Source organism: Oncorhynchus gorbuscha, linkage group LG25 (assembly GCF_021184085.1).
Source record: "Oncorhynchus gorbuscha isolate QuinsamMale2020 ecotype Even-year linkage group LG25, OgorEven_v1.0, whole genome shotgun sequence".
Lineage (NCBI taxonomy): Eukaryota > Metazoa > Chordata > Actinopteri > Salmoniformes > Salmonidae > Oncorhynchus > Oncorhynchus gorbuscha.
In genome coordinates, this window is record NC_060197.1 from 31,944,709 (window position 1) to 31,957,296 (window position 12,588).

The 12,588-nt window shown below is 42.6% G+C and overlaps 1 protein-coding gene across 1 annotated transcript in view; it reads right to left on the reverse strand.

The window, feature by feature from the left end:
• The window catches only part of LOC124014229 (phospholipid-transporting ATPase ABCA1-like), a 290,281-nt gene that overhangs the window by 79,987 nt on the left and 197,706 nt on the right, over positions 1 to 12,588 (reverse strand). Inside the window, exons 34-35 of the mRNA XM_046329029.1 lie at positions 8,394 to 8,488; positions 7,992 to 8,097 (exon numbers count right to left, since the gene is read on the reverse strand). Coding sequence (XP_046184985.1) covers positions 7,992 to 8,097; positions 8,394 to 8,488 — 201 coding nt within the window. The remainder of the gene's footprint in view (positions 1 to 7,991; positions 8,098 to 8,393; positions 8,489 to 12,588) is intronic.

A 12,588-nucleotide genomic window follows, 5' to 3' on the forward strand; every position in this document is an offset into this window, starting at 1 on the left:
GTGGAGAGCCTTTTGCCAAATGCAATTCTTGGGGTGGAGAACTCCGCAAGATCACGGTCGAACCAGGGGCTGAACCTGTTTTTAATTCTCATTTCCTTCATGGGGGCGTGTTTGTTAACAATACCACTGAAAATATTAAAAAAGAAGGTCCAAGCGTCTTTGACAGAGGGGATCAAACTGATTCTATACCATTTTACAGAGGCCAGATCATGAAGGAAGGATTGCTCATTAGTTCTTTAGCAAGCGTCTATGACAAATCCGGACAGGTTGTTTCACTGAGCAGCCATTACGAACAAACGCTGTAAAACAGTGATCACTAAGGTCATTACAGAAAACACCAGACTGATACCTAGCAGGATTATTTCTGAAGATAATGTTTTCTGGGTGTTTGGAGTCATACCTTGTGGGATTGGTGATAATCTGAGAAAGATTTAGGGAGTCCCATTGCTTTAGGACTTGATCAGGTGGTTTAAGCATGTCCCAGCATAGGTCACCTAGCAGGACAAATTCAGACTTAGTACAAGGGGCCAGGAGAGAGCTTAGGGCATTTACGGTACAGGCCGGTGCAGATGGAGGACGATAACACCCAGCAACTGTCAACAAAGAGCTATTTGAAAGTTTAATGCTTAAAACCAGCAAATCAAATTCTTTGGGGACAGACTTGCTGGAGACAACCAAGCACTGAAGGTGATCCTTGGTAAAGATTGCCACTGAGGGCGGATGATTCTTTTTTTTAGGAGCATGACCGTATTTCTATTACACCCTGTGGCGCACTGCACTAGCATCAAATAGTGTCCATGATATGCAACTTTTCAGGGAAGTCAGTAACCAATACACACAGTCAGTTAGGAAAGCAAAGGCTAGCTTTTTCAAACAGAAATTTGCATCCTGCAGCACTAATTCCAAAAGGTTTAGGGACACTGTAAAGTCCATGGAGAATAAGAATACCACCTCCCAGCTGCCCACTGCTCTGAGACTAGGAAACACTGTCACCACTGATAAATCCACGATAATTGAGAATTTAAATAACCAATTCTCTACGGCTGGCCATGCTTTCCACCTGGCTACCCCAACTCCGGCCAACAGCTCTGCACCCCCCGCAGCAACTGGCCCAAGCCCCCGCCCGCTTCATCATCACCCAAATCCAGACAGCTGATGTATGGAAAGAGCTGCAAAATCTGGATCCCTACAAATCAGCTGGGCTAGATAATCTGGACCCTCTCTTCATAAAATGATCTGCCACCATTGTTGCAACCCCTATTACTAGCCTGTTCCACCTCTCTTTCCTATCGTCTGAGATTCCTAAAGATTTGAAAGCGGCCGTGGTCATCCCCCTCTTCAAAGGGGGAGACACTCTAGACCCAAACTGTTATAGACCTATATCCATCCTGCCTTTCTAAAGTCTTTGAAAGCCAAGTGAACAAACAGATCACCGACCATTTCGAATCCCACCGTACCTTCTGCAATCTGGTTTCCTAGCTGGTCACAGGTGCACCTCAGCCATGCTCAAGGTCCTAAATTATATCATAACCGCCATCGATAAAAGACAGTACTGTGCAGCCGTCTTCATCGACCTGGCCAAAGCTTCCGACTCTGTCAATCACCGTATTCTTATTGGCAGACTCAACAGCCTTGGTTTCTGACTGGCTGGCCTGGTTCACTACTTCTCAGATAGAGTTCAGTGTGTCAAATCGGAGGGTCTGTTGTCTGGACCTCTAGCAGTCTCTATGGGGTGCCACAGGGTTTAATACTTGGGAGGACTCTTTTCTCTGTATATATCAATGTTGTCGCTCTTGCTGTGGGTGATTCTCTGATCCACCTCCACGCAGACGACAGCATTCTGTATACATCTGGCCATTCTTTGGACCCTGTGTTAACAAACCTCCAAATGAGCTTCAACGCCATACAACACTCCTTCCGTGGCCTACAACTGCTTTTAAATGCTAGTAAAATTAAATGCATGCTCTTCAACCAATCGCTGCCCGCACCCACCCGCCTGACTACCATCACTACTCTGGACGGTTCTGACTTATGTTGACAACTACAAATACCTAGGTGTCTGGTTAAACTGTAAACTCTCCTTCCAGACTCACATTAAGCATCTCCAATCCAAAGTAAAATCTAGAATCGGCTTCCTATTTCGCAACAAAGACTCCTTCACCCATGCTGCCAAACATACCCTGGTAAAACGGACTATCCTACCGATCCTTGACTTCGACGATGTAATTTACAAAACAGCCTCCAACACTCTACTCAGTAAATTGGATGCAGTCTATCACAGTGCCATCTGTTTTGGTACCAAAGCCCCATATACTACCCACCACTGCTACTTGTATGCTCTCGTTGGCTGGTCCTCGCTACATATTCATCGCCAAACCCACTGGCTTCAAGTCATCTATAAGTATTTGCAAGCCTTATATCAGCTCACTGGTCACCATAGCAACACGCACCCGTAGAACGCGCTCCAGCAGGTATATTTCACTGGTCATCCCCAAAGCCAACACCTCATTTGGCCGCCTTTCCTTCCAGTTCTCTGCTGCCAATGATTGGAATGAATCGCAAAAAACACTGAAGCTGGAGAATTATATCTCCCTCACTAACTTTAAGCATCAGCTGTCAGAGCAGCTTACTGATCGCTACAGCTGTACACAGCCCATCTGTAAATGGCCCTTCTGTAAATAGCCCATCCATCCAACCAACTACCTACCTACCCCATCCCCATATTTGTTTTATGCTCTTTTGCACACCACTATTTCTGCTTGGACATCCTCATCTGCACATATATCACTCCAGTGTACATTTCTAAATTGTAATTACTTTGCCACTATTGGCCTATTTATTGCCTTACCTCCTAATTTAATTTGCACACACAGTATACAGATTTTTCTAGTGTGTTATTGACTGTACGTTTGTTTATCCCATGTGTAACTCTGTGTTGTTGTTTTTGTCGCACTGCTTTGCTTTATCTTGGCCAGGTCGCAGTTGTAAATGAGAATATTTTCTCAACTGGCCTACATAGTTAAATAAAGGTGAAAAAAAAATATATATATTGGATGACTGTCATTCATATTCCATTCACCCAGCTCAATGTAACTTAGATAGGTTTAGGCAACTACATGATACTCCAATTTTCCCTATACCCATCATGAAGATGCTACAACCTAGCCTACGAATGAAAGTTTACAAGGTAGGAGCACAGGTCGAGATGCATTTTTGTAATCAAGGTGAGAGTCACTGACACATTCAATACCTGTCTGCATATATCTGATCTAGGGTGTAATCATTAGTCCAACAGTTGCAAATGAGATATTCTAATGGACAAATTCAGATATGTTTTACCTCTTTCCCTCGTTCCGTTTGCTTCTGTTTTCAAGAGTATTGGTGGAATTAATACACTCCTGATCACATGCAAACACAGTTCACTTTCCAAGCAGCCACATACAAACAGCATGATCCCTTTGATCGTTGTATAATTACTTCTCGCATCTATGTGCTCTCCTCCCCCCTTTTCCTTCAATTGTAGCTGATGTGCAAAACACATCAGTTGTCTGTGACCAGACTAAAAAACCGATCCAAGCCAAACCTTTATATCATAACCTCTAACCACTACACACAGCCTACCTACATCGTTGACACCATATTAACGTCATATGCAATTCAGTCAAGATCAAATTCTTATTTACAATGGCGGCCTAAACTGTCCAAACCCGGACAACACTGGGCCAATTGTGCGCCACCCTATGGCACTCCCAATCGCGGCCACTCGGGAGCCCTGGTTACTTTCTAAATGTAATCAGTTACAGTTACTAGTTACCTGTCCAAAATTGTAATCAGTAACGTAACTTTTGGGTTACCCAAACTCAGTAACATAATCCGCTTTTCAGGTATTAGAAGAAGACAAAAATGTATGTTACCATTTGAACGACATATATTGCAGGATAAAGCAATGTTACAGTTTATATAGATGCCCATTTATGGATGTTAAATTTTACTTTATGGGTTGCTTCTACAATGTATAATAATACAATTAAATTATATCTTTACATTAAAAACCAAAGTATCAGAATTACAGTCATTCCAATAAATGTTATAACCCTTGATCTTCAAGAATAGGACTTGGAAAATATGGAAATAGAGATCAGCCAAATTGTTTTACCTGAGCGTGATCCCAAAACGAAGGACTTATTAGCAGCACTACTCATGGAGGACCACTAGTCATGGAGGACTGATTGTGGACTACAGGAAAAGGAGGACTGAGCACGCCCCCAATCTCATCGACGGGAATATAGTGGAGCAGTTTGAGAGCTTCAAGATCCTTGGTGTCCACATCACCAACAAACTATCATGGTCCAAACACACCAAGATAGTCGTGAAGAGTGCATGACAAATTCTATTCTCCCTCAGGAGACTGAAAAGATTTGGCATGGGTCCTCAGATCCTCAAAAAGTTCTACAGCTGCACCATCGAGAGCATCCTGACTGGTTGCATCACTGCCTGGTATGCCAACAGCTCGGCCTGCGACCACAAGGCACGACAGAGGGCATGCGTATGGCCCAGTACTTCACTGGGGCCAAGCTTCCTGCCAACCAGGACCACTATACTAGGCGGTGTCAGAGGAAGGCCCTAAAGATTGTCAGACTCCAGCCACCCTAGTCATAGACTGTTCTCTCTGCTACCGCACAGCAAGCAGTACCGGAGCGCCAAGTCTAGGTCCAAAATGCTTCTTAACAGCTTCTTCCCCCAAGCCATAAGACTCCTGAACAGCTAATCAAATGGCTACCCTGACTATTTGCATTGCCTCCCCCCCTCTTTTTACGCTGCTACTGTCTGTTTATTATCTATGCAGTCACTTTAACTCTACCTACATGTACATATTACCTCAATTACCTCAACTAACCTGTGCCACGCACATTGACTCTGTACCGGTTCCCCCTGTACCTGGATTTCTGCATAAATTGGTCATAAAATTTGATCTGATCTTCATCTAAGTCACAACAATAGACAAACACAGTCTGCTTAAACTAATAACACACAAACAATTATATGTGTTCATGTCTTTATTGAACACACAGTGTATACATTCACAGTGCAGGGTAGGAAATGTATGTGAACCCTTGAATTTAATAATTGTGTCACAACTCCAACCGAAGGTGACCCCCCTTCCCGTTCGGGTGGCGCTCGGCGGTCGTCGTCGCCGGCCTACTAGCTGCCACTAATTCTTTTCTCCCCCTCCTTATGTGTTTATTGATTACACCTGTTTTGAGTTTGTTGTAATTAGTTGGGATTATTAGTCAGCCGGCCCGCCCGTTTCTTTGTGCGGGATTAATTATTGTAACCTTTGTGTTTGGTGTAGACCAACGTGTTGGTTTATGTTCGTGGAGTTTGCTGGACTGTTTTCGTCCCCCGTGTCTGGGGCATTTGTCTTGAGCACCCAGTGTTTCGTGGGGTGGCCGTTGTTCACCGTGTGTGCATTAAAAGAGCACTATATTGAACTCTCTGTTTTCCTGTGCCTGACTTCACACTCCCGACACCCAGAACGTTACAAATTGGTTGAACCTCCTTTGGCAGTAATAACCTCAACCAAACGTTTTCTGTAGTTGCGGATCAGACCTGTGCATCGGTCAGGAGGAATTTTGGACCATTCCTCTTAACAAAACTGTTTCAGTTCTGCAATATTCTTTGGATGTCTGGGGTGAACCGTACTCTTGAGGTCTTGCCACAGCATCTCAATCAGGCTGAGGTCAGGACTCTGACTGGGCCACTCCAGAAGGCGTATTTTCTTCTGTTGAAGCCATTCTGTTGTTGATTTACTTCTGTGTTTTGTATTATTGTCCTGTTGCATCACCCGACTTTTGTTGAGCTTCAATTGGCAGACAGATAGCTTTAAATTTTTCTGTAAAATGTCTTGATAAATTTGGGAATTCATTTTTCCAGTCGATGATAGCAAGCTGTCCAGGCCCTGAGGTAGCAAAGCAGCCCCAAACCATAATGCTCCCTCCACCATACTTTATAGCTGGGATGAGGATTTGATGTTGGTGTGCTGTGGCTTTTTGTTGTGTGTCCCCTTCCAAACAACTCAACTTTAGTTTCATCTGTCCACAGAATATCCAGGTGCTCTTTTGCGAACTTCAGACGTGCAGCAAGGTTTTTCTTTGGAGTGCAGTGGCTTCTTCCATGGTGTCCTCCCATGAACACCATTCTTGTTAAGTGTTTTACGTATGGTAGAATTGTCAGCTGAGATGTTAGCAAGTCTTTAGCTGAAACTCGAGGATTCTTCTTAACCTCATTGAGCATTCTGCTCTGTGCTCTGGGCAGTCATCTTTGCTGGATGGCCACTCCTAGGGAGAGTAGCAACACTGCTGAACTTGAACTTTAGATGCATGTGATAACTAAATAAGAAAAAGCGGAAATTTAAAAAAAATACAACAAAATCTCTCTTCTTCTCTTGCTTCTAATTCATTCAAAACTGTTCAACTATTGTCTTTCCCTTTTGAGTCAACCACTCACCACATTTTATGCACTGCAGTGCTAGCTAGCTGTAGCTTATGCTTTCAGTACTAGATTCATTCTCTGATATTTTGATTGGGTGCGCAACCTATCAGTTCTTGCTGTAAGAGCTCTGATAGGTTGGAAAACCTCCTCCAGAAGTTGTCATAATTATTGTGAATGTTTATGGAAGGGCGTGAGAACCACAAGCCTCCTAGGTTTTGTATTATAGTCAATGTACCAAGAGGAGGACGGAACATAGCTGAACTCATCATGGTTCCACTCTACAGAGTGCTGTTGAGGCTACTGTAGACCTTCATGGCAACAGTGTGATTGAATCAATTATTTGGTGACGTGAATATATTTAGTATAGTTTTATCTAAAAAAGGATAACTTTAATGTTTCACTAATTTTAAGAACTTCACTGAGAAGAAAGGTCCTCCCCTTCCTCCTCTGAGGAGATTCCACTGCTAAAGTACACTGTATACTGTTATTTCTCTGTCTGCAACCCTAGCAGACACAGGTTGTGTCGCAAATTGACTCTATTCACTTTGTAGTGCACTTATTTTGACCAGGGCCCAAGGGGTACAATTTGGGACTCAACCACAGTCAGCGAGCCAGACATATCCCGCTTTATAAAGGGAAAGGCACAGAGCTGGGAACGGCTGATGTTCAGCCATTAGAGTTACATCATCACTGCGGCTGTGAATCAAAGTCGTTTTAGTGTGGAGAATCCAGAGCCTGGAGAAGTGCCCTGGAGAAGGATGGTTAATACACCCAAGGGAGAGTAACACTGATCTTGATTGTATGACTTCATTTGCCTTTTTTTTTGCCTTTTTTTAAAGTTTGAGGTCCATACCGCCTACAGGTTTGAACATTTAGTGTGTGTGTGTGTGTGTGTGTTAGATAGATAGATAGATAGATAGATAGATAGATAGATAGATAGATAGATAGATAGATAGATAGATAGATAGATAGATAGATAGATAGATAGATAGATAGATAGATAGATAGATAGATAGATAGATAGATAGATAGATAGATAGATAGATAGGAGGGGTGTGTGTACACTTGTTTGAATGTGTTGAGAAGAAGTAAATATATTAGATGCATCTGAGACAATCATACCCAGTTTCCATGGACACCCAAAGTCTATCTGGGTTTTAACTTTCCTTCCAGTTTGATTTGAAGGTAATGTGTTGAAATTCAAGATTCTGAAATTCAAGAGTCACTCAAGCAGATTCGATCTCGTGTTTCAAAAAGAGCACAAGCTTAGCGTTAGTGATTGGTTTCTTACGTCCATGCATAATCGGATGCAGATAAACAACATTCCAAGCACCTCTGTGAATTGAGATCTCCGTAGATCCCTTCTGGCTTTCAACCACAGCAAATGTACCTTTATCCTCCCACACGGGAATATATTAAATCAATGCGTTTTCCCTCAGAAGTCAAGCTGTTCCACAGCTGGCAGTAAGGCCACCACTATCCCAATATCCATAGCATACCTGGGGGGAATTGAATAGGCTTTTCAAATCCCTGATTACAGCTTCAATTTCCGGTTCAGTCATCCTGACTTGGGAGTTAACTCCTCCAACGGAAATCCCTCCGTACCTTGAGTGGTGGGTAGTGGTGGCAGGGGTGCGGGCAAATATCAGAGTGCAAATTAATAAGATATGAACAAGCATGGACACACAAACACACAAATAAATTCACACACATGCAGACACACACATACAGAAACAACACACAGTGCCATTTCATTTGACTCTTGACTCATGAGTTATAATTAGTGGGTCGTAGAACTTGACATTACACGCTATCTCAGATAACAAATTCGGTCACATTGTTGGCATCATGTCTGAACATTCAAAGTTATGTAAGTGCTACCGAGCACAGAGTGAAAGTACCTTTTTTTGCCTGCTTTCTCATACGTCTTCAAGAGGAAGTCTGTCATGTTCCTCCCTGTCAGGTCCTGTAGTGTGTCCGTAGTATTCTGGATCCTCTGGAAATACATGACAAAGAAATGTTATTACTTCTAACATACATAGGTTTTCTTTAGCCCAGAACTCATCAACATGTGACATGCATTTCACTACAGTATACAGACTTCTAAGGCAATCATTGGCTCTGAGAAAAAGGTGGAACAACTGACATTCAAAGCAATGGATATAATAGCAGCACCATGCATATGCCATTTAGCAGACAGTTTTTATCCAAAGCGACACAGTCATACATCAACACAATTTAGGTATAGGTGGCCCCAACGGGAATCAAACCCATGACCCCCAGCGTTGCAAGTGCCTTGCTCTACGAACTGACCGACACAGCAGGTTCCAAATAGTGTATTGTGCAAACGTTTGATCTTAATCTGACGGAAATTCAGCCTTAATTAACAATGGCCACCATCCTAACACAACAGAGTTGGAAACACTTCCATCAATGCAAGTATCATTGCACGATAGTGGCACCGGCCACATTTCGAACCATAAACAACTCATATATGCATGGCACTGTGGAACCAAACCAAGCACTCTGAACCCGATCATAATAGTCAATTAATGAGCCTGTTGGAACCTTCCCCGTCCCCGTGATGCATCCAAAGCTGTGGCTAATGTCAAAGGGCTCTAATTAGCACGTACTCTGCATACATTGGCACATTCAGACAATTAGGGAAGACACGACACAGTGGTGCGTTTCCAGTCCACATATCCTCAATAGCCACATCCAACAACTAGCACCTCCCTGTCTGGCCCAGTTCATTTCAGGGCAGCGGGATACAAAACTGATTAGGATGATTCCTTGGCAAGGCACATGGAGACTGCTAATTAGGATCCAGAACCCCCTTCCCCGACCCTCCCTCCCATACTCCCTCACACTCTTCCCAAGCCGAGCTTCGAGCCCCTACAACCCCCCCCCCCAACCTGACTCCCTTTAACAAAATGTGTTCTATCCACCCTTCCCTGGGTTCCTAGCTTAGCGCGCTAACCGAGGGTAAACACTGCACTCGGAGAGAGACTACTGTTTAAATAAACGCCCCCACACCGATTAGCAGTGTTTGTACGCCTCTTTTCTATTTGTTGTTCGGTAATGACATGGATCTGTATGCAAACAGGCACTGGTTCGTTAATTAATTCATAGCTTGGTTGGGGCGAGGGGCCTGATTAGGAGGGGAGAGGGGAAAGGGGGGTTCCATTCCAAAAGCTTACCTGTCCCCCTGATACATATTGAAATGGTTTTATGTTATTGTTTTTACAGATGAGTCCCCAGTAATCTAAATAATCCAACCAGGATTTATTTGGTTATATAGTTCGACTTTCCAGGTCCACCCCTAGTCGAACTGTAGATACAGGCCAGCTGCAAAAAATGCAGTCTGTAATAGCAGAACTCAATTCCAAATTAGTTGAAAATACAGTACATTGATGTAGCTTTGGACTCTATACCCACTGCATACCATTAGTTATCTGCAAAATGAACAATGTGATTTTGAATGTAGTTAAAAATGTGGTTACTGTAATAGTGAAACAGCTAGGAAGTTTTGTAACAGGAAGAAGATGAGACCCTACACACTGTTTACAGTTGAACAATCTGGGTACCGTTACGAGCAGCAAGAGCTTCAAAATAAACAAACAGATGGTTCGAGTGTTGACTGTACTGTGCACAATGAGCCTGAGCTCACAGCTCAGACAGCCAGCATGAGAGTCGAATTTCATTGGCTGCTTTTCACTTCCTCCAATCGAAACCACAGATAAGTTTACATTGCTTCCAACACTCAATGGGCGTGTGTACTACTATGGACACCGTACATGTCATCGTTTTATATAGGTCATAGAAAGATAGAGGAAACGTTTGTTGTAATAGCAACAAAAAAAATGAATGAAATAATAGTTTATTTTATTCTATTTCTATTATTACAATGAACCTGTCCCCGTAATCTCCTCCCACCTTGCCACTTCTATTCCCAGTTATTTACCTGGAACGTTCTCTCTCTTCACTTGGCATTCTATGCTTCACATCACTCATTCCACACGCGTATGCCACTCTAGACCACATGACGGCAGGTTGATGACACACAGGAGAGGCAAACAGGAGAGAGGCAAATGTAAACTCAGAGTAATCAAATCTGGGGAATAAGCTGGCACGCCGCTGTGTTGGAGAGACGATAAGAGAATAGGCTTCTTATTAATCTCTGCACACAGTCTCTGTATCTTGGGAAACCTCAGTAACCAACTTCCAATTCTACCTGGCACAAACAAATGCAATCTTTGGGACGTAGAGTTCTGCTTGAAGCGATGTGAACCACCTGCTGTAGCTATGCAGGCCTAGGCTGAGTTTAACTCATCTAGTTTGTTGATTCGTCAGAAATGCTGAATTATGATCAAGTCAATTTTGTTTTCTTGTGTTTTTGAAAAGACAACATTTAATTGTCATTTTCAGAAATGCATGACTTGTAATTTTTATTTCCTGTCAAAAGTGCTGCACCTGTCTTGTTGGTGGAGGTGGATTTTGGCAAAGTAACTACTAGTAAAGCTTTTTGTAAATACTAGGAACTAAAGTGATGGATTGTGACTCAAATCGTATCTTGTTGGCAGGAAATTACAAGGAATTTCTGTATATGTCGGCAGCAGCAAGTGGATACGTGCATTTGTGTGCCTACGTGCATGTTTTGAATACATTTGCTAATATATCAATGAGTGGATCAACCTCCAACGTAAGGCTATGTTCAAAATAATACAAACATAAGCCAGAGACATTGCCATCTTTACAAGTCAACACTGCCTAGCTGCAGTTTTACTAAAATAAATAAATACATTTACAGGGCCTCATTCCACCATCTGGCTCATCTTGCAACCTCACAACCTTTTCCCTTTTTGTTTTCCAATGTGCCCTTCCTTGCTGAACGCTTCGCTTCGGACAGGTCATTTAACACTAGAATGGATCTAGGGGGTAGAAGCCAAAATGACAAATCAACAGTAGCCTCTTAGAGCAAAGACGTGACCGACCCATATCGTGGGTTCTGTCTGCTTGAATTCAGGTTGCAGGACTTGTCAGTACATAGTGTGTGTGGTTCATTATCTGATTATCTACCTCAAAGAGAGGCCTAGGCTGGCCAATAGGGAGATCCGTTCCCAATAAACTGAACTCTGATTCATACTGTTACGAAGATAATACAATGTAATTGGTCATGCACAATAGAACAACAACGCCATGCCAGGACAACTCCCCCAAAGCAAAGTGCAAGTTATTAAAACCATCCTGGTTAAGTGTGCAGCACTGCCAATTAAAAAAGAGAAGTAAATTAGTATCAAATATCAAGGCCTATTTTAGAACATCCCTGCTGAAAAAGCCAGCATACAGTAGACCAACATAGGCTGGCCCAGCATATTTGCTGTGTTTCCTTGATACCTTCGCTGTGCTTTCATGGCGTTGTGTTTTGCTGTCGACCAGCCATCACTGTGTTTTTGCTGGTGACCGGCCTTTGCTGTGTTTCTGCTGGTAAAGCAACCGTCATTATGTTTTCATGGTGTCCAGCCTTTGCTGTGTTACCATAGTGACAATAATTTTTTGTGTTTGCTGGTAACCAGACTACAGTGTTTCTTCTTGGTTACCACCCTTCTCTGTGTTTTGCTGGGGATCAGCCATGGACACTGCTGACCAACATAGAACCACTTAGACTACCCAAACCATGTAAAATGGAACAAACATTTCAATAACGGGTGCAATAAATCAAACTAGCAGAATGGATTAGTTTACAAAAATGCATGTTATTTATCTTTGTTTAGCATATGATTAATTAATCAATCAATGTACCTGCAAAAACACAACAAACAAAAATGACATAAAAACAAACCACAAATGAGCATGCTGGGAAATATGATAAATGAGAGTGGTCAGACCAGCAGCTAGACTATGCTGGACCAGCATAGACTAGCTTGGTCACCAGCATCACCAGCATAAACTGGAATCAAATCAAATCAAATATACTTTTATTTGTCACATTCAGTACACGTGTTCAGCAATGTTACCGCGGGTGTAGCGAAATGCATATGTTTCTAGTTCAAACAATGCAGTAATGTCTAACAAGTAACATCTAACAATACATTT